The 19,632-nt window shown below is 34.8% G+C and overlaps 1 protein-coding gene across 1 annotated transcript in view; it reads left to right on the plus strand.

The window, feature by feature from the left end:
- DNTT (DNA nucleotidylexotransferase) overlaps positions 1–19,632 on the plus strand; it is an 86,562-nt gene that overhangs the window by 24,724 nt on the left and 42,206 nt on the right. Inside the window, exons 6-7 of the mRNA XM_068399705.1 lie at positions 603–726; positions 2,085–2,217. Coding sequence (XP_068255806.1) covers positions 603–726; positions 2,085–2,217 — 257 coding nt within the window. The remainder of the gene's footprint in view (positions 1–602; positions 727–2,084; positions 2,218–19,632) is intronic.

The raw sequence follows: 19,632 nt of genomic DNA on the forward strand, positions 1-19,632 counted from the left end.
GATTAGTTGTCTTTATGTACTTATCATCTGTTTCCATGCACCATTGAGACCCATGGCCCTCTGCACAATTTCAAGAGCCACAGGGTTCCCACTGACCCCATCTCTTGGGAGTGCTGCGACACCAACATCAGGTCTACAACTGAGACCTGGTAGTGCATATAATACAAAATCGTAATGTTAGTCAAATTAGGAAGATAATCTTGAGACGTCTCTTATCCTATGAAGTCAGTGTAAGGGAGTCCAGCTACTTAACGTTATCATTTGCATTTCTCTTAAGAAATGCAGTAAAAATAAAGACTAATCTTCTTATTTCAGACTTTAGTTGAAAGTATACACTTAGGTAAATCACATAAAGATGCTGGGGCTACTACTGTATTATTATTTAGATTTCACTTTAAAGAGAACTGTCCATGTATAAAAACAATTGTCTGTTCAATGTAACTATGCATAGAAAGGAAGCTGAATCTGCATGTTTGTATTACACTATTATTTATCTTCAATGTAGGATAAACTCTGCCCAGTATTTTCCCTGTGAAAGCTTGTTGTTACCTACTTATTGTTAATTCACAACACTGAAATGTGTGTTCTTCTACTGACCTTAGCAATTTACTTCAGTCTTTGGAGTGGGAGTGAAGACATCTGAGAAATGGTACAGAATGGGTTTACGAACTCTGGAAGAGGTAAAAGCTGACAAGACCCTGAAGCTGTCAAAAATGCAGAAAGCAGGTAAGGTGAAAGTCTCATAAGAACTTGTATCTCAGTGTTCTAAGAACTTGATAACAGAATCAGAGGAGGAGGCAAAGTTCATTTATACATCCATTTTCTTCCTGCAGTGTCATGTGAATATTAAATCATTAGGTTAAAGTAATATTTGGACTAACAGAGTGCCTAATTAAAAATGGTGTCATTCAAAACATATGATTATGCATGTTTTTTTTAATTGCTTACACACATACCCAATGAAATCTGTTCTTGTACACAAAACTATTAATGGGTCATTATTGCACAGGTCATGAAAAAATTACATTAGGAAAGCGCAGAACTACTTTTATGACGAGACCTGTCTCCTTCAAGGCAGCCCTAATTTAGTGATAAATCAAGATTTGTAATAAAGTACTTGTAAAATTACTTCCATAATCCTAGCATGTCTTAACTTTAAAGTGTTAAATGTGGTCAAATGAATAATGTTGCTTCCCCATAGATTTTTTTGTGTGTGTTTGTGCCACTTCCCTAAATAAAGGAACTCATTTAAGCAAAGGAGTCAGTTACATTAAGAAAAGGAGATTATATAACATGACATTAAAATAATGAAACTTTATTTTTGTATTAAACCCATGTGTTTTACATCACCTCAGAATCCCTTGGATCAGCTTGCCTACATTCATGCTCCTTTGTCTTTTTTTGTTTTACATATCATATCCAAATGTGAATCAAGCTGCAGGACTGGGCTTTTTTGATACAAGCTCTCTGATCAGACATAAAGATAGCAGGGTTATTTCACATCCCTCTGAGCCCTTTACTTGGGTATAACCCCATCATTTTGGGAAGAGCACCTTTTAAAGCAGTACATCCAGAAATGTCATTGGTGGCAGCTGGTAGGGAAGTCAGAGTAGTTTATAAATATTCAGGTTCTCAGCAAGTGGAGCAATTATCCTGACTGTTATGTTCTTATAAATTGTAACTGCCATTACAATTTATAACCAATTGTAATGACAAAAATATATATAAACTGTAAGGACAAAGATGATGGATGGAAGAGGTTGTCTCTCGCCTGCGATCCCCCACACCCAAGGCAGGAGACTGACTCCAGGAATGGTAGGGAGGAAGGAAAAGACTCCTGAAGAGGCTGGATCAAAATATATTTCTTCCTGTGGCATGTCCTGAAACAAAACTGTAGGTTCAAGTTCAAGATCGAGCATTTCTTAATTCTTGACATTAGATAGGATTTCCTTGCCCATGGTATGAATTGTGTGGCTTAACCTCTTGGTGAGAGGTGGCTATTTCACATGGGGCTTACAAAACGCTATGTAGATTTTTGATAATTCCACAGAGTGATCAGCACTTGTTTTGCCTTTTCTTTCCAGGGTTTCTCTACTATGAGGACCTTGTTAGCTGTGTATCTGAGGCAGAAGCGGATGCAGTAAGCTTGATTGTCAAGAATACTGTGTGTACGTTTCTGCCCGATGCTTTAGTTACCATAACTGGTGGTTTCAGGAGGTAAGTAAAAAAATGAGGTCACTTGGCTGTTTTATTCAGGTACACAAAAAATGTTGTTTGTGTCTTGGAAAAATCAAATCAAAGAAACTTAATGGGAAAGTATCAGAGTTTGTTTTCAATGGTTGGTTTTGTTTTGGTTTTGTTTTAGTAGTTTTTTTTCTCCAAACAGGAGAACAATCCTATGACATTCCCAGGTTCCTGTGTTTTATTGTTATAGATAGTTAGTTTGTCAGAACAAAATTGATCTAAGAATAGCTTGCTGGAAAAATTATGTTTAGATTGCATACCGTACTTGAGCATATTTTTTTTTCTCTTTTAATGGATCTGAATTCCCAAGGCTGAAACTATTGTAAGGCCATGCTTGAAAAAAAGATACAATAACTTTAAGGCAATCTGAATGTGCACTAACCTCTGTATAGATAGGGTGATCACAGAATTTCTTTCCTGGGTTATTTTTGTTCCTAAATCTTTTGGTTGTGCTTTGTAAAACCAAACATGAAACTGTTGCTCAGGACATACACAATTCATTCTTTCAGCACTTACCTGAGAGCTTTCCTAAACCCACACAGCAAAGTACTGAGACTGGGACTAGTCTTCAGGAGTATTGGGTTCCTTGCTCTTTACTCAGTCCCCTGTTATGTCACTACTTGTAGTACATGTCATGCTCATAAACAAAAAAAACCTTAGCACCTTAAGTCTCTTGCTGCTTAATTTGTTACTTTGTGAAACTTTGAATATATGTTTTTAATATAAAAATATTTCAAAAATACTTAAAATATTCTCTTAGAACTCAAAATACACAGTTCTATCAGTCTCATGCAACTAAAACTGGTATGAAAGCAAAAGACAGAAGAATGTTACTAATTAATATATCGCTTGTGTGATTTATTGTTGTGAGCCTAGACAGGCCTGCATAGACTCACTCTGGTGCTAAATTAAGACCTTATATGATTTGTAATTGCTATATACGTGCACAGTGATTGTGATGAATGTATTTTATCACCTTTGTGCCACCTCATGATATTTATAATTATTCCTTCTATGTCCCACGTTTATTGTAAGAATGTTTGCAGCCATCAGCTACATAATTTCTGTAAAACAGTGTGTTCAATTTACTTCCTCTTTTGCTCTAACATTCTGTAGTTTCAGCTTAGCCCCCAAATTCTCTCTTTTACCTCTTCTCAAGGGTCATATTACTGAAGCAGGCTTCAGTGTCTGCTACTTCCTTGATGCTTTTTCTTTCAGATTCTTTCATCTTTCTGCTTGTCTTCATGAAACAATAGCTCATAAAACATCTTTAATCAGAAGTGCTTTCCTTGTGTCTTTGGTTGAAAGTGTCAATAATACCATGTTCGGTTGAAGGCAACTCTCTTTTCAGCTATCTGAATCCATAAAGGAATATAAAGACTTAAAAGTAACTGAAATAAAGGGTCATGATGGCAACCCTTCAGTATCTCCCTACTTTAAAATCATTCAGGAGCAGAAATGAATAAATTAATCTCATGGATTCTTACGAAGTCGTTCTTGTCCATGACACCCAGATACCTTATTCATCAGCTTCTACTTTGTGATTCATCATGGCTAATAATAGATGAAATAAGTGGAAAAATAATCAAAGCTCTAACGACAAAAGGAAGTGTCTGAATATTACTGCAATAGATTACCTTCTAAATTGACTTGGCTAGCCATTAATTTGGATAAAAATTATTTTCTCCTTTCCCAACTCATTTTTTAATGGGTTACAGAAAATTAGAAGCAGAAACTAGTGAGGACCTCTTGTTCTTCCCCAGTGCCTCTAACTCCTGCCACAGAATATTTTTATTCAGAGCATCCCAATACCTCAAGGTCAAACACTTCTAAACTTAGGGAGTTTGGTAATGTGAAGCTGTTTTTCTAAACTTTAACAACTAGATCAGATTAGAACAACTCTGTGTTAAAAACCTCATCCAAAGTGGACTATAGTGTATCAGAGGCAAAGCTGTGCTCATGAATGATATCCAAACAGTCTCTTCAGTCTGTTGCTGGAAGGATTGCTAGATTCTTCAAAGATCTGCTTAAATTAGAGTGTGTGCAAACTTCCATATCAACTCAAATGTTCAGTGAGCAGCTTGCCTCACAGCTCCTTTATAGCAGATTTCTCCCTGATAAAATGAAAGAAGAGCAGATAAAAATTTTACTTCTTATAACAGCAGTGGAAGAAAGTGAGCAGAAATTACAGTATTTGGACTTGAGCAGCTGGGTACAGCTTATATCTTCCCTTATTGTAGTTTGTGTTTTGGAGTAAAAAAAGCATAGAAATAACTATCTAAGAATAGTGTAAATGCAAAGATACACTGTAATGACAAGGTGTGAGTAGAATAAGGAACCTCTGCTTATGAGTTTTTCTGAAAACTGAATGAAAGCAACTTTTGCTAAAATAATTATATTCCTTTGAAGTCTGGCACTATTTTAGTCCTAGATCTGAGCAAAAAGAAAACAATTTGCATAATAGGACTTCAAATATGTTTGTTTATCAGAACTTAACAAAGATTTGGAGTCATATCAGGTGGTCTAGCCTCATTGTAGAACCTCTACAGCCTGCTAAAGAGGACTTTTATTAGAAGTATCCAATACAAAAATGTCAAATAGAGCTTTTTATAAGCATTTATCAAGGAATTCACTCACAGGCCACATGACTAGCTCAGTTAAATAAACCACGAAGTCTTGAGTATATACCAAGAGCTTGGGAAGTTTAATATTCTTCATACATTGTTACCTCACTTTCTCTCATTTATGAGCATGTATCAATACAGTCAGATAATTGTGATTCCAGATGCCTTATAGAAATCTCATTTCTGAAATGAAGGTGCCACAACAACATCAGTTATTCATCAGTGTGTGAGCCTGTAAAATAATCTCTGGAAGTGTTTCTTTGTCACAGCTATTTAATTTTACTTTATTTCTGAGGTTGGAAAGAGGGATCTCTTTAAACTATTTTCTTGATAGACAACAGGAAAGACCAGAGTCCTGTGCCATGTCATTCCTTTATGCATTCTTTTCCCTTGTAGGAAATGTCACTGCACGCAGGAAAGAAACTTTTGCATTGTAATATACAAAAGCATAGCGGTGCTGCCTGACAAACACACGGACCCTGTCCTTTGCTCTCTTCATTGCTTTTCTATTAGCAGTCCTTATCTTCAAATGTTACAGAGCCTCAAATTCTGATTTCTAAAGATAAGATAAAATTCAAGCAAGGAGATTGTGATCTACAATTAGGCCTATGTTAGAACAGAGTTCAATAATAAGAGAGTCTGAGACAAAACTCTGAAGACTGATGCAGGATGGAGGAATTAGCCTCCCACACAGACAAATACTACATGATAGTTATTCTGCTTGATGCATTGCCCAAGACATGTGGACACCTTATTAAGAACTGCAATATGAAAACTTCTCTAAAACAAAGTCAGTCCTTAGTCTACTTCACTCTATCTTAAGGCAAAGACAGGAGCTAACGAAAGCGTGCCCAAGTAAATCTCATTTAAGAAAGTGAGAACTGAAATTGTGATACCAATAGGATGCCTAGGTAATTTCTAAAATATAAGTTACTATGTCATCAATAGGCACTGTGCGCTCATATCATAGCCATGCAATCCTGCTGCTACAGAGCTAACCACGATGTGCTACATGGAACACAAGAAAACTGAAACCTAGTTTGTAAATAGTTTGTGAATTATATGGGCAAAGTACACAGGCTAAGAGAAAGCCATACTGGAACTGCAGTTAATTAGCATGATTTATTCTTATTTTATTTAATTCTTATTCCAGATCCTTTTCTGAACTCCTCCAGTCAAATCTGGTGTTTGCGAGTGTGTATTGAGATACGAATAACCAGTACAGAGATTGAAGCCATAAAATACATATACTATATAATGCTTTCTCCAAGCATTTTTGCTCTTAGGAAGATCTCAAGCTAGATCACCTCTTGTGGCAAAGCCAAATATCAGCAGCTAAATCAAGTCAGTGAAAACTCAGGATCTTGCAGGATGTGGTGATAATGATTCGCCCATGACAACCTTTTACTGAAGTCACTGTGAAGCCATGTCCTAACATGGAGCTATGGGAGGAAGGGGCAAAACTGGAGTATTCACTGCCATGAAACCTAGTGTGAAGTTCTCTCTCTGCTTGTCACTACCAAGAATGCTGCAATGATGCTAATACTATTAATAAATATATTAATAAATAACACATTAATAAATTAACACATTGCTAAAAGGAATAAAATTTTCTGTAACATACACTAATGTTACAAGATGAGATAATGCTATTACTACTGAAAACCCCTTAATTCTCTTCACAGAATAAAATTACATTTTAAATAACCAGGAAAAAATTATCAGGTCCTCAGTTTAACTCTCATTTAAAAGTGATAACACTTACTAGCCTAAACTGTACTCCTGCCTTGGAGATAATTGGGACAAACACAGTACTAGTCAGGGATGTTGCATGCTAAAAAAAAGTTTCTTTTCTCCACATACCAGGACCTCTCTAACTCAGTGCTGGAAGGGAAGCTTCACCCTCAGTGGCTTTTGTAAACGGTAATATGAGGTTTAGCATTTTCTGTTTCCTATTGTCACTGATAACTACTACTACTAAGTAAGCCAGAGCAATGCAAGCAATGTGCATACAGCATGATATGAAACACCAGATTATATTATTCTAGGAATATTTTAAAAAAAAGCCTTCTGTATTACCATTTAATTTTTTTTCAAAACTGAATTGGAAAAAATGAGAATGAAAGCCAAAACTAGGGGTAATGTATCTCCTTGTCAGGTAGTCAATCTGGAATTTTACTTATGTACCAATAAATGATCAAATTTGTTGCCATTTTAATTCTAGACAAAGTTTCTATATGAAACTGGCCAAAATCTTTAAAATTATTACATTGATGACTGCTTTGTGCTATTTACAGTATTTGTTGTTATACAGAGTCTAAGTAATATCGGCATTTTCAAATCACAAAGGCAAACTTGTAGAGGTAAAGCAACATATCACAAGTACACTACTAGGAGAAAGTTAAGATATTGTCTTAAAACTAGATTATTTCTTTAAATTTCATATAAAAGTAGTGTTTTATTCATCTGATATCCAAATCTGATATTCGATGTTAAAATAAAAACCAAAGTGTGCAATTAATAGAAAATGCAAGAATTTATAGTAAAGATGAAACTATTTCTAGTGCAATAACTACACTAAAATTCACAGGACTCTAACTGGTTTTGACTGTAAATTGTAAATAGATTGCCTTTTCCTATAAGAAGTTATTCTAAAGTAGTGTATGAAAATTTACAGTTGAGTTAAGGCTACATGGATCAATTTGGCCATTATCAGAGGCAGAAACGTCGTGTCACAGAGGATCGCCCTAATAGATGTGGTAAGATGCAAAACTTTAAAAGCAGCAACAATAAAATGAAAGTGAGTCAGAGTAAGAGAGAAACTTGCTGTAAGCAGATGATTTATGTGTGTGTACAGTAATAATACACACATAAATACATAGACTCTCAATATATGTGAAGAAGGAACAGAATGACAGCTCATCAAGGTATTCAAAGAATTTTTCTCCTTTTGCTTTTTTTCTGATTTGCCCTTTCAGGTAACTTTCAATAATTTTTGGTACATACGGGTCAGCCATTTGACAATTCTGGGTTTCTGAACTATATGGAAATATTTTTAGAATGCTTGCCACTGCATAAAACCAAAATGTTAATGGCTTCACTAAGTCAAATTAAATTTTAATGGCCATGGTTTAATTTTTCTTCTAGCTGTTCACATCCTTTAAGTAGCATTAAATGTGATTCAGTTGTCTTCTAATACCACAGCTGACCTGAATAGCCTTTTCAATTAGCCTTTTAGATGAAGCAGATCTGATACATTTTAAATAAATAAAGATCTCTTTTTATTGGTTAAATGCTGATATTCACAGCTCATTTAATTCATTTATTGAGATGCAATGTCAAAAGAACAACAGTTTCTTTGTGCAATGTTGGTGCATGATGTGTAGAGATGAGACAAAAAAATATCACAGCACCTTTATTTTGTAGGTCAATGGAATTTAAGAAAGAGGAACTCAAAAAGATCCGTTTAATATTTTAAGAAAGATACATGGCTGAGAAATGAAGAAAATTCTTTTCCAAGAAGTTACACACTGAAAACATTTTAGGAAATGGTGAGAAAAATAGTGAGCAAAAATGTTCCCTCATAAATTTGTTCTGACATTTTGCAAATAATCTAATCTCTAAACAGTAGATGGTTGTCCCATCTTTTTTGCATCTGTTCATTCTGTATTAATGTAATGCGTTTTTATTTAATCTTTTCATGGATTATTTTAGTGTTTACAATGTGATATGCCTATTATTTATACAAAAAGTAATAGAAATAGTTAGAAATCTACTATAGTTCATTCAAAAGCATCTTTGTTTCCATAATTCTGTTTGATGTTTGTTCTCATTTTTGGATGACTATTTCTCAAAACCTTCACTATTAACAGAGATGGCCTACTGTGATAAAACCTTCACTGTGTATGGGGGCAGGCATGGGGGAAGAGGCTTCTGGGTTTACTGCTCAGCATGGGATACAACAAAAACAATCTGGAGTGTCTGTTACATAGAAGAGCTAGGTTGAGGATGATTTGGGCCGTAGATGTATAATTTCCAGTTGCTTTGGTTATTGAAGTGCAAGAGGATGGTATTGTCATTAGCTAGAGAAGATTTCATCACTGACTTCAGTTTTGGCATTTTAGTTGCTTGTATGAGTGTCAGATTATAAGCTTGCCGACAAGTAACTTGCTTTCTCCTGATGTAAAGTCCTACCTCTGAAACAAATACCAGTCTATCATGATGGCTGGCTCATTAGACTCACCTAAGAGGAAAGAAGCAGTGACAGCTGTCAGTATGAATGACAGTACTCCCAGCTCCAAACTCCAGCAGCTTGTGCAGTGACACTCTTTAAGATAATATACCATTAGAATTCCAAAGTGTTAAAACAGATTTTGCATTATTTACACAATTTTCTAAACAACCTTGCAAAAGTGAATGTTTTGACAAGTTATAAAAGGGAGTTATAATGCAACTATTTATAGTCCCAATATATTAATGAAATATACTTAATAACCTGTATTGTACTGACCATTCTAATTTTAAAACGGTTAGCAATAAAAATTGTTGTGATTTTTATTATGTGAGATTAATTGAAAATTATTCATTCAGCATTTTAGAACAATTAACATATGCAGTGAACAATTAACATATGCAGTACTGGTTACTATTAACATTATGAAAACGAAACACGTAAATTACTAAGTTCTTGTATGATTTCTATTGAAAACACTTCTTTCCTTTTTTGGAAGTGGAAATGCTCTGCCATTCCTTGAACATGATTCTCCCAAACACACAATTCTTCCAATATACAAATATGTCATTTTTCAGTGAGCATAAAACATGTTAAATAAGCTCCCAAAAGGTCTTTTGCACAGGACGCAGGTATTGGTGCTCATACAGTTTGAATAGGATACTATTTAATCCAAAAAAATCACATCAAGTCCAATGGCCTCAGGCATTATTATAACATACAATCTTGGGGCTGGGGGGCAGGTTGCATGATACAGAGCATGTACTAAAATTGATTTATCGGTGTAATTTTATAAGCTGGAAAATCTTCTTCCTGCACTAAGGGTGAACTATTGCTCTTTGAATGTTTTGGTAATTTGAGCATAGATTAGTATGATATGTCATGGGGAATAAAAGCTGTTCTGATTAAAAGGAAGCTGTACAAATAATTGGTATCTAACATTAACATGTATAGGGATGTATTCAGAGATTGAGTGAGCTTCATTTTCAAAATCTGTAGAGAGAATGACAGGTAATTCTTTACAAGAAAATCTCAGGCAAGATCAATGATGATAACCTTAGACCTATTTTGTAGCAGAGTCATGTTATATGCATGCATACATATATATATGTGCTGCAGTTAATTTGAAGTGCATAAAATAGGGCTTATGCAGTTTGCAGACTCATTCATGCTACTGATATTAGATGTATTAAAATAGGAATATGATAAAGAGAGAATATGAATATCTAATTTTCAATGTTTTTTGATTTTATCACATGTTTCATTATGTGTAAGAAAGTCTAAATTCAGTGAAGATTTGATTAACTGGTTTTGGAATTTTATTTTAGTGGCTTTTCACTGATGTTTGGTTGGGGTTTTTTTAAATACTGAGGGACAGGAGAATTTGTATATTACTATTTGGGAAGAGGTTTGATGAAAGAGGATGCTGACAATGTGAATATTGCAAGCCTAAACATATCAGTGGTGTTATAGAACAGCTCTATACCCAGAAACTAAGATAGTGAATGAAGTAGATCTTACATTTATATTTAGGGTTGGTTGGAAAATATCTGTTAAAGTGTTTATAAGTATTGTTTGTTTTCTGTGAAAATTTTCAATTCTTCGTTGAAAAACTGGACAGAAATGTCATTCTGTGGCCTGGCAGGGGCTATAATTCAAGTGATTTTTATTTCTTTTGTGAATTGAGTTCTTTAGTCAGAATTTCTCTTATATGACGAACCTCAGCTATAGAAGTTTCTTACTGTATTGTGTCATTTCAACTAAAAACAAGTGTGTGTGCATCACGGAAGATGTAGTCAGAGGCAGAGAAACCTCTGTGAAGGGTTGCAATGCCTTTTCGAGATCACAGAAATATTTTGATTCAGGTTTTGTCCAAGAAATTGAAACGACAACTTGGATTAAAACATTTCTTTCTCATTTATATTTAACTCTCCACACAAATCCTTCTGCTTTCGCTCATCTTCTTGACCAACTCTGCTAAAACCTCATTGTAGATAATAGATTGAGTGATTAGAGAGAGAGAGAATAAACTATCGACTATAACTATCACTCAGAATTTGTGGCAAAATCGAGCACCAGCAAATATTTTCTGGTCATTAGTGATTTTTTTTTTTATGGTTGAGTTTTTTGGCCTTCTACATGGATATTCCTGGGAGGTATCAGCTTCTCAAGTAGTGCTCTGAAAAGTCTCAGTAATCAGGGTGTCTCTTATAAACATTTGGCATGAAGACAGCTAATATGCATTCATTTCTGAAATGCTCAGCCCATGAATTTAAACAGACTGATTTTAATATGTAGGCCAGGAAGTATGTTGAACTAGAACATTTAAAATAATACTATTTGAAAAGTATTTGCTGTAAATGGATGAGCACTAAGGGTTTTACAGTCTGTCTCACAAATAAATAGCGAGAGAGTAAAATATATTCATGACAATACATAAAACTGGCAAGTAAAAATCTTCTAAAAGTTATAGAGCATTAGGTACAAAGAGGACTATTAAGATAGTGGAATATACTCAGGGAAGATGAAGTAGAACGATAAAAAGAAAAAGAGAAAGGACATTTCAGATAAGGTGGTAAGATAAAAGAAAAACATAAAGAACAAGGGGTCAAATCAAAGACGTACATGGCCTTGATGAGATAGGGATGCACAGTTCGTTAGATAGTTCTGTTCCTTAGATTTTATCTATAGAATAGTTTAATTGGGGCTCACCTGCTAAAAAGAGGATGCCTTACAAAATCCAAGCAACTCAAGGTGGGAATGGAATGAAGAGAGATAGTAACACTGCCTTTGTAACACTGAGACACCTGCCGAAGAAAGTGGTTGGTACTCTTGTTTAAAGGAAAATAGAGAAAACTCTGCATAAAGGGAAACTGAAACAAAACTCTGCCAGCAGTCCTAGACTAAGTTTGCAGCAGTAAAGTCAGCTGTAAGGCAGCATTAATGAGCCAAGGATAGGGCCTGATTATGATGAAGAGATTTAATTAATGTGTTAAGAAAGAAAAGTGCTAATGATGCTTAGCCAGCTTTCCATCAGACATATATAGGTGCACCAGAAAACAAGTGTCTATTTCTTATTTTGTTTCAGGCAATTGTACTTAAGCATCTCTTTACCTGTGAACTCCAATGCCTGTCCCTAAGTGATTCAGGACAGAAGGAGAAATAATTCATTACATTTTGTCTTGTTTGCAGTCCTCCTTTAATGTGTGTTACTTCCTCTGAGAGCTTTCTGATGCCTCAAATGTTTTCAAGTCTATTTCTTACTATTTATATAGCAAAATTTTGTTTGTTTGTTAGTATGTTTTACTCATGAGTGTTTCAGGGTATCTATGCCAGAGATGAAGTTGTTCTGAAGATTTTGCTCTCTATTAGTGAGGAGTTACTAAGATGAACAATATTATTCTTTGGTTCACTGTTTACAAAAGCGACTTTGCAGACAGTTCAAGGTTTGCAGGATCAAATTCCTGTTGTTTAGAGTCAAGAGATTAAAAACCAGTTCTAATTATAATATCTAATGTACTGCATCACTTTTACCATGGTTTTATTCCTAGAAAGTTGGCTTGAAAACAGGATATTTATAGCAGAGTTTACTCATTGCTGATTTACTCTTTAGCAGAAGTCGAAGTTTATTACAGCCTAGTTAGTTGCTGTAAAGATGGTTGATAGCACAAGCAAAGAATGATGTTTTCCTGGCAGATAATCATGAGAAAAGCTGCAAGCATTGGTGGCCTTGTATTATGCTTAGAGAAACCAGAGGGTACGTTTTGCAGATCCCTGTGAGCAGGAGTAGCCATAACATTTTAATTAAGTGTGACATGATCATGCTAGTGGTGTGGGGACATGATAATGAGGAGGTAACTGCTGGCTAAATTTTTTTTTTGTTACAATATGAGTCAGACAGAACATTTTCTACACGTCAGATTAAAAGGAAAAGACTAGAAAGGTTAAAAATCAATCATGTAGGAAATGCCTGGATTACAAGATATAGCCAGAAATAGTCCCTTTATTTGCTTTCAGTTTGGGAATGGTGGAATTTATTATGGATTGTTGCTATGCTGTGGGAAAGTTGGAAGGAAATGTTTCAGGCAATCTTTTTGAAGAATGGAAAATCAACGTTAAATAGAGAGCAACAAAACCTGATCAGATGGACTCAATTATAATCATCAGCTATGATAGCTGTTCTATGGTAGTACTAGGGGCTATCTTGGAGAACAACAATAACAAAAAACCAATGAAACATTATGGTTTACCTCTTCTCACATGCAAGTTTATAAACTCAGATTAATTCATAAAGTAATAATCTTACACTCTGTATTTTATATTAATGATCAAAGACTGTGGAAAATTTGCCTTTTATCTTGGCATATCTTACACCTAGACACAATTCCTGGTGGGTAAACACAGCAAACATTCCTGGTTATTTGTTCTTGTTGCAGAGGTTACTCTGTCCAGTTGCACCTAGTTTGTCTGCGTTAGTAATAATATCCTCATTGAACATTGTTGCTTATGAAATGTCTCGATATAGCATGCGTTTGTATCACTACATAAATAGTACTACATCCAGACTTAGTAAATGTAGATCGTATCTCCACCATTCAAATATCATAAATGAAATGTGAACAACCTACTGGTACATTCTAACTAAAAGGTCACTGGGAGCCTTGACATTGATTTCAGCTGAATCATGACAAAATAGAAGGATACTTTTCATCTGATTGTTTGAGAACTTGAAATGGCAAGAAATGGTGACACAAGAAATGCATCTTCACATTTCAACTAAAGAAATTAAAATATGTAGCTACAATGAAGATGCCCTTAAAATGCCCCATTACCTGAGATCACACAACAATGCAGGTTGAAAAAGTCAAGATTATGTTCAGAAAGGAGTCAGAACAAGTGTTTAGAGAAATACGGCATGACTGGTTCTTTCAGAGACTCTCTGAAAATATATGGCTAGAGCTTTACAATATCTGAATCAGGAAAAAGGACACAGAGAGAACACTCAGATATACATTCTCAAACAGAGTATCTCCTTGCCGTGGTTTGGAAATTAAGGAAGTTGGTTAATAATAATCAGAGAGGTTTTCAATTTAGGATTAAATCAACTAAGCCAACTTCATGGGCTCCTTAGACTGATGGAGGATCATGTCTTGAAGCAGCAAGGGAATTTTGTAAAGGAGGGTAACAAGATTTCACTATGGAGAGATTTACTTAAGGTAGAAGATAGGTTTAATGACAGACTGTCTACACTTTGAAAGGCTTTTCTGGTATGCTTATACTTGTAGAATATATTGGCAGCCTTTCTCTGTGGAGATACAGTGTTCCTTTGCCAGCATAGTTTGAATGATTTTCTCAAATGGAATAACCTATATTGGCCCAAAGGGTATAACTGTTTCAGCCCCAGGGAACTGCTGGCGAACAGTGTGACTTCACACAACAGAGCTATCTTGACAAAACACTGATGTAGACCCAGTAGACAAGTTTTGAATTTCAATTTATGTTTGAAAACTGATCACAAAACAGGCATAGTTGTTGTATCCCATAATTCTGTTGTAAAATATGTTCATTTAAATAGTAAATATTATTTTCCTCTACGAAAGTCTAGTTTTCTAAATGTATCCCATAGATTAAGAGTAAAGTCCTCTTCCCTTACACAAAATTAGTAGATTACACAATCCAAATAAGGTCTCAGAAGAGAGCAATCTCATTTTCTCTATATTATGGTTCTGTAAAATTCCCAACTACCTTGCTTGCAGTAGGGATATGCAAGTGTAGTTATGGAAACCTCATATGTCAGACCAATCCTGGAAAGACTTAACAGTTCACTCTAAAAATTGAAGTGACTGAGCAATGTCATTAAAACTAAACAGATTGTACACATGCTTGAAGTTTAAACTGAGCATAATTTTTTCAGAAGTACTTGAGTAAAACTTTAGCATCTTGGTAGAAAGGCTCAACTCAAACTCGCCATCCTGCAGGTGTATGCTAGCAACCACACAACTGTTTAATTTGAAATTAGCAGATATTATATTCCATTAGATGGAATAGGTTAATAAAATATCTTAAAGTAAACACGACTAAAGTAGAATTATACATATAGCCACTAAATGCCAGGAAGTTCGTAAATCAGCTTTCTCATGTCTTTGTAACTAACCCAAATGCATGAATAATTACTTGCACTCCTCAGCCATCACACTATGAGCTCAAACAGAAGTCTTAATCCTATTTTATGTTAGAATTTGGGGGGGATGTCTTCCCCTTTCCCAGTATATGCAAGAAATCTATTTCTCAGTTCAGGGAATTTTAATAGAAAAACTGTCATGTTTATGTAACTTCCAGTACAGCTGAGCAGGATGCAAATAGAAACTTTTATTTGTATGGTAGGTTGATTCTACAGATAGTCCCATCACTGCTAAGTAAGTGAACCCAGGCTGAACATCTAATATTCAGACACCCTGAAAATGCACGTTTCCTTCCTTGCATGAGCATTAATATTGTCTTTTATATTGTTTAAAGTGAATATTTTGATTTTTGGAAATGCCAAAGTAGGCATGCATGAAAAAGAACATTTTGATGGACACAGGGGTATGACAAAGGAATAATCCATTTGAAACTCTCAAGAGAATTAGCTAGAGAGAATTAAAGTGGACTGGGATTGAAAGCATGTTTTCAATCTACCACCAGAAAACTTCAATACAGCAAAAATTGTTTCTATAAAACTATTTGTTAATTTTGTTATAGTGTCAGTATAGAAAAATACCTTTTCCTTTCTCCTTTCAAAATAAAATACCGTATCTTAAATATTAGCTTATAGATATTAATGAGATTCTGAGTAAGTAGAATAGAAATATAAATCTGAACCAAACAATTCTCTCTTGGACAATAAAAATCTAACCTAGTAAATGGAAACTGCCTTAGTTGCAAAATCATTTTTTTAGTTTAGAAAAAACGTAAGTGTGCCAAATAGCTTCATAAAAGCAATTTTTTAAATATACAGCTTTCATAATTAATAATGCAGACTGTTGTCTACTTATTTCAGTAAATAATTTGAATGCAGCTGACCTTTCTGTTTTCGCTGCTGAATTATTAATGACGTTGAAGAGATCACTAGGTTATTGTTCTAGCAAGATGTAACTTGCTTAGCTGAGGTTTTGGTTTGCAACTAATGCTGTTTGAAATGTGGCATCTGAGTAGATTGTGAACTAGCTGAGATGGAAACAAAAAACTGTAAAGCTTTCTGACTTACAAATCTAGAATGTCAATTCATTTCCACTGTTCAATTCCACCTTTAGACATTAGGAGAACATGTATGATCTACGGCCAGTTCTTGATTACTCCATCTAAATACCTCAGGGTAGCAAACTTCATTCTCTGGCAGAACACCAGCAGAAAGTGGACAGAGCACCTGAATTTGTCTTGAATTAGAGCAATGTCTATATATAATGATTAATCCAGATCTCGAAGGGTCTAGCACTCTCCCAGTTTGTGGTAGCCTGTCCTGAAAAGTGCTGGTCACCAGCTACCTCCAAAGTGAGACAGAAGTCCTAAAAACCTTAGCCTTCTCCTTGCATCATCTCATATTGATTTATTGTTGGATAGAGAGAGAGGTAATTTTCTTTACCTTTTTTTTTTATTTGTGTTGGGTTTTTTTTTCCAAAGTTCATCGTACTCTCTGAGAGTTCACTGAAATGTCTGGCATTTTTGAGTGCACTGATATCTTTGTTGTATTCTTCATAAGTAAAGGTAGTTGAATTTCCTTGTCTCTGTTTGCATAATTCTAAAGTCTTTGTTAAGCCTTTGAATTAGGCCAAAAGAGACTAGATATTTCAAGATGTCTGAGCAGGTCTAGTCTGAGATATCCACTCAAAATAAAAATGTACCTTCTCTCCAGTCAAGCCTGATTCTTCAGTACTTACTACATATTGGAATATGTTCTTTATTTCCTGCAGATTTCATAATAATTAAAATTTAGTTTCTGCTAACCACAGATACTGTACTACTGTCATACAGACTGTTTCTTAAGAGTGAGAAAGTTTGTTCCATGTTATTGTGAAATATGCTGACAGTAGAGTTTACACATGTGAAACTAGGTAGGTAGATGTTTTAAGACTAAAATATCATCTGCATACTCTTACATTTCATCTGAATATGAGACCCCAAATCCACATCAATACTTATTGAAGTGTATATCTTTTTCAAACAGTGTTGAAGAGGTTTTGCTTTGCCATTGATTGGCACTCAGCAAAATTTATGTATACAGGAAGTTTCTATGATGTCATTTGAAATGCTTGATTGGAATGGAGTGTAATTTAAAGGATTTGCCAAGGCAGCAAAAGCAAAACTTCAGCAGTGTATTTCATGACTTTAAATAAAACTGTGACAGATTGGTATAGTACATTTCATAAGCTTTAAAAGCTTGAAATTATACAGACAGCTTCCAGATACAGTTGCATTATTTACATGAAATTGAGACAGCACTCTCAGTGATTCAAAGCTTGAGCATAGTTTTGTTTTGGTTGGTGGAATAGTGAATTTACTTCAACTATAGAATTCAGAGAGCCTAGCGCTGTTAGTAGCAAAAAGTCTTCTTGTGTGCAAGCCAAAAGGGATAAATATTCAACATCAAGGTATAATCGGTGACAGGCACATTCAGGCATTTATGTCACGGAAAGCTGGAAGACAATAATGCTGTCTAGGCAGTACAACTATTATAATACATAAAGATAACCATACTTTCTAATTAAGAAATAAGTGACAAAATTCTTACATGGCCATTATCCTATTTTGCTGTCTCAGTAGAAACCAGGCTGGTAGAGGACTAGTTGCATAAACAATTTTAAGAGAGTGTAGTAAATTTAGTTGAAATTTATTTTTGTAACTGTTTTCCACATAATTTTTTTTGTTGTTTTTTAACAGCTCTGGAGTTGAGTTAAAGTTGAAGGGAATTAATTTTGGCATGTGAGTAACAGGTAGTCCACCTCAAGATAATTTACACAAAAATAAGTCAATCAGATTGGCTGTGATGCTTTTGTTTGTTGAATACCAAAATTGCCTCTAGTCAATTTTTTTGGTTAAATCTTCAAATTTTGACTTTCATTAAATTTTTCATAATGTTCCAGAACAGACTGTTTTTATTAGATATCCATGTATAAAAGAATTATGCAGGTTTATTTTAAACTGAATATGCTTTGAAATAACCATTTGGCTAAAAGTCCACAGAAGCTGATACATAAACTTGCCATTCACCATTCATTCCTTTCATAAGGTAAGGAAATAAATCTTTTCAAGGTTTTGCAATATAACTTTTTTAACCCATTAAATAATTTTAATGCAGATTATCTGATAGAGCTTTATAAGATCAGTGGATAACTAACTTGAAATGTAGCAGTACTGCTGGTCATTTAAGTTCTTCAGTTGAATAACCATTTTCTGATTTATCTTTTCTTCGTATTGCATTAAAGTAACATCAAATATCTGTTAAAGCAAAGTTTGAAAAAAGACATTGGCATGACATGAAGAGGAGTACTCAGGTGTCTTGTACTCTGAGAAAGTGTCTACGTTTCTTTTGGGTCACAGAAGACACACAGTCAAGCATAGCATCACATACGCTTGGTCTTTGAAAATGCATTTAATGAGAGACTCGGTGAATGGCACACAGTACTGTAATTTTTTGAGGCAGTGTAGTTACTGAGGGTGAAATTAGGTTTTAAGTAATATTTAAGTGGTATTGCTCAAGTTTTGCACTGTTTCTCTTCACTTCAGTGATTTTCACCCTCAGAGCATAACTTGCAGAAATATCCTAAGAAGTGATCCCTTCTGCTGCATCAGGTGACACTTCTTTACCCTGATTTGATACAAGAAAGATCTTTTAAGTAATGCATTCTCTGCATTGTTAGGTGTTTTCCTAAAATTCTCCTTGAACAGCAGCTACTGATGCTCTGCAGCAGTGATATCCTACTGAATAATTAAGAAAGCAAAACTGCTTGTTTTGTGTATCCAGTATTGAAGCTATATTCCCTTATGCCGTGTAAGTAAAGTTTCTGCTCCTAAAGGGAAAGGGATTTTTGCATTGCTACTTCATTGCAGAGTTGGATTAACTTCAAAAATAAAATAAATAGCTTCCACAACTATGGAAAATGAGTTCTGCTCCTGGTGAATTAGAATTAATGTTACACTGGGCAAGAAAAGTAGCATTTTAATGAAGTGTCCACCCTCAAGCAACTCTTCCAAAGAAGGCACCAGTGAATCTTTACCAAATACTTATGTAGTTCAGCTGAGTTTATGTTGAATTACTTGGCTGGGTGAAGAAGCTGCTATATGCTATCTTTGGCAGTTCAAGTCTTTGTAGAACCCTGATTTATAGCTGCCCAGGAGAACATTGGCTCAGTTTTCACTATGTTTTCATTTTGGAGACTAATCTAAAATTATTTTATTCTTAAATCACTGGGAAAAAGAATTCTACAGACAAAGCTACAACAGCAGTTTCTTTTTACCCACAAATTGCCTCAAAATTAGTCAGAGTAGTCTCTCGTA

This window comes from Nyctibius grandis, chromosome 4 (assembly GCF_013368605.1).
Source record: "Nyctibius grandis isolate bNycGra1 chromosome 4, bNycGra1.pri, whole genome shotgun sequence".
NCBI classification, from domain to species: domain Eukaryota; kingdom Metazoa; phylum Chordata; class Aves; order Nyctibiiformes; family Nyctibiidae; genus Nyctibius; species Nyctibius grandis.